This window comes from Myotis lucifugus, unplaced genomic scaffold (assembly GCF_000147115.1).
Source record: "Myotis lucifugus unplaced genomic scaffold, Myoluc2.0 scaffold_2852, whole genome shotgun sequence".
NCBI classification, from domain to species: Eukaryota; Metazoa; Chordata; class Mammalia; order Chiroptera; family Vespertilionidae; genus Myotis; species Myotis lucifugus.
In genome coordinates this window covers 82-2,467 of record NW_005873900.1, presented here as the reverse complement: position 1 = coordinate 2,467, position 2,386 = coordinate 82, and the positions used below count along the sequence as shown (strand labels likewise).

Sequence of the window (2,386 nt, the reverse complement as noted above, 5' to 3'; positions counted from 1 at the left end):
CACTGGGAGATCACCTTCCAAAGTCTAGTCTTCCTCTTGCACCCTTTATTTGACCCCCTTTAGCCTCTTCATGTTTTAAATTTATTTTTCAACTTTTTACGAGTCTTATGCCCATATGTAGATACAAGCACAGAGTCAGTTGATCACCTTCGCTTAGCTCCAGGGACAGGACCTCCCGTCCCTGAACCTTGATCATCGAGGGGAGTGAATCAGGGAGGGATCTGGGCGCTGACCTCCCATGTGTCTGTAAGTGGCACAGAAAGCTGGCTTCAGTTCCTCTGCAGGATGAGCAGGTGTGGGCTGATGCTGCCCAGGTGTCTGAGCCCCTCTGCTGGGGGCCTTTGCCAGCTGTGACCTCCTCTGGGGCAGAAGGAGAGCCAGGCGCAGCGTGTGCTGGGCTTTGTGATGGGGAGGTGACCCTGCCGTGCAAATATTGGTTCTTGAAGAGACCAGTCAGGAAGGCATCCCTGTGTTTGTGCTTCTGAAGGCAAATAGTTATAAAGGGAAAATGAAGGTGACAGGTGTCCTATGTTACTTCTGATTTAAAGATTGTAATCAAACCGTGATTTGAAAAGTTTACATGGAATAGACGACCTTTTAGGTAATATGATCCGTTCTCTCTAACACTTCTCATATCCACACTAAAAGTATCATGTTGCAAGGAGAGTTTATAAAGACAAAAGTCACAAGCTTGCTTTGGGACTTAGAAATATCAGGAGAGAAATGAAAATTTTCATCTTAGTTATAGTTACCCTACTGATCCACTTATACTCATAAACATGATCATAGGATGTGTTGCTATCGTCACTTTCTGGATCATCTACTCACTTATGATGTTTTTGTGAGAATTATGATCTTGCAAGTAAAAACATTTATATCTGATACCAAGAAAAATCATTTACTGACTAATGACCCATTTTATTTATAAATTCACTGAAGAAGAATTCTGAATGTTATGATAGATACAAGCAGTTTATCCCATAAATACTTAAAATGAAACCTAAATAATAATCAAATTAATCTTAAGGCAAGAATACAAACAAAACCACTGCTTCTTAAAATGGCCCATCAGTCCACCAAGGTGGGATGGGAAGGGCACGAGCTCTGAAACCAGATGAACTTGGATCTGATTCCTCACTAGCTGTGTGACCTTGAGCAAGGAACTAAGGGGGAAATCAAAACTTTCTTTAGGGGTTTTACAGAGGTTTGAGGTCAGAGTATCAATAGCAGCTAATATTTACTGCACACCCATTGTGTGCCTAGCAAAGTATTGATACCCGACAGCTGATTGATCCCGACAGCATAGCACCGTGAGGGCATCTCAGGGCTCAGACACATGAGTGCGGCCTGGATCGCATAGCCAAGTGGGTGCAGAGCTGGAATTTATTTACTTTTTAATAAATTTTATTGATTTCAGAGAGGAAAGGAGAGGGAGAGAGAGAGAAACATCAATGATGAGAGAGAATCATGGATTGACTGCTTCCTGCACACTCCTTCCTGGGGACTGAGACCGCAAACTGGGCATGTGCCCTGACCTGGAATCGAACTGTGACCTCCTCCTTCACAGGTTGACGCTCAACCACTGAGCTACACCAGCAAGGCCAGAGCTGGAATTTAAACTTGCCATTCTCTCAGCACTTACGCTCTTAAGCACCACCGCAGAGAACACGGTATGAGAGCCAGTGTGTGAGAAGGGCCAAGCCCTTTCTATTCCTCTCACGCCAAATCCAGACACAGCGTGGTGCACGGCTCTCCTGCCACTTTACCGAGATCAGCTGCATCAGAGGGGCGTTGTTGGGGTCATTCGGATCCAGCTTGGACTCTGCTGCCCACTTGGCCAACTTTTTCATGTCCGTCAGTCCTGAGGTGCCAATGGATGAGATGGCATCCGCTCTTTTCAAAGCGCTGGAAAAAAAGTTCATTCCGTGAGGTGGGCTTCACTTGACCACAGAGCAGTTTGCATCAGGACCATAAAACCCCAGGACGCACGGCTTAGGACGCTGCTATTCTGCACCACAGGAAGTCTGATAATTAGGACAGACTTCTGCCACTTTTCTTTACTTGAAGATTGTCATTAAATATGTTACAAGGCAGTAAGTATGAATGGTGGGAGGAAATATTTGCAAACCACACATCTGATAAGGGGTTAGTATCCAAAATATATAAGAAACTCATACAACTCAGTAGTAAAAAAAACCCCAAATAATTAAAAAATGGACAAAGGAACTAAATAGATATTTTTTTTTCCAAAGAAGATATTCAAACGGCTGGCAGGTACATGAAAGAGTACTCACCATCACTAATTATCAGGGAGATGCAAATCAAAACCACAGAAGGATATCACCTCACATCTATTAGGATGACTGTTATCAATAAGGGAAGAAAC

The 2,386-nt window shown here is 43.7% G+C and overlaps 1 protein-coding gene across 1 annotated transcript in view; it reads right to left on the bottom strand.

Annotated features, from left to right (window-relative positions):
* Positions 1 to 1,901, bottom strand: part of LOC102432213 (coiled-coil and C2 domain-containing protein 2A-like) — a gene marked incomplete at its 3' end in the record, with an annotated part of 16,040 nt that extends 14,139 nt beyond the window's left edge. The window contains exon 1 of the mRNA XM_023749103.1: positions 1,767 to 1,901. Within this exon, the coding sequence (XP_023604871.1) occupies positions 1,767 to 1,850 (84 nt within the window). The remainder of the gene's footprint in view (positions 1 to 1,766) is intronic.
* Between the last annotated feature and the right edge of the window lie 485 nt (positions 1,902 to 2,386).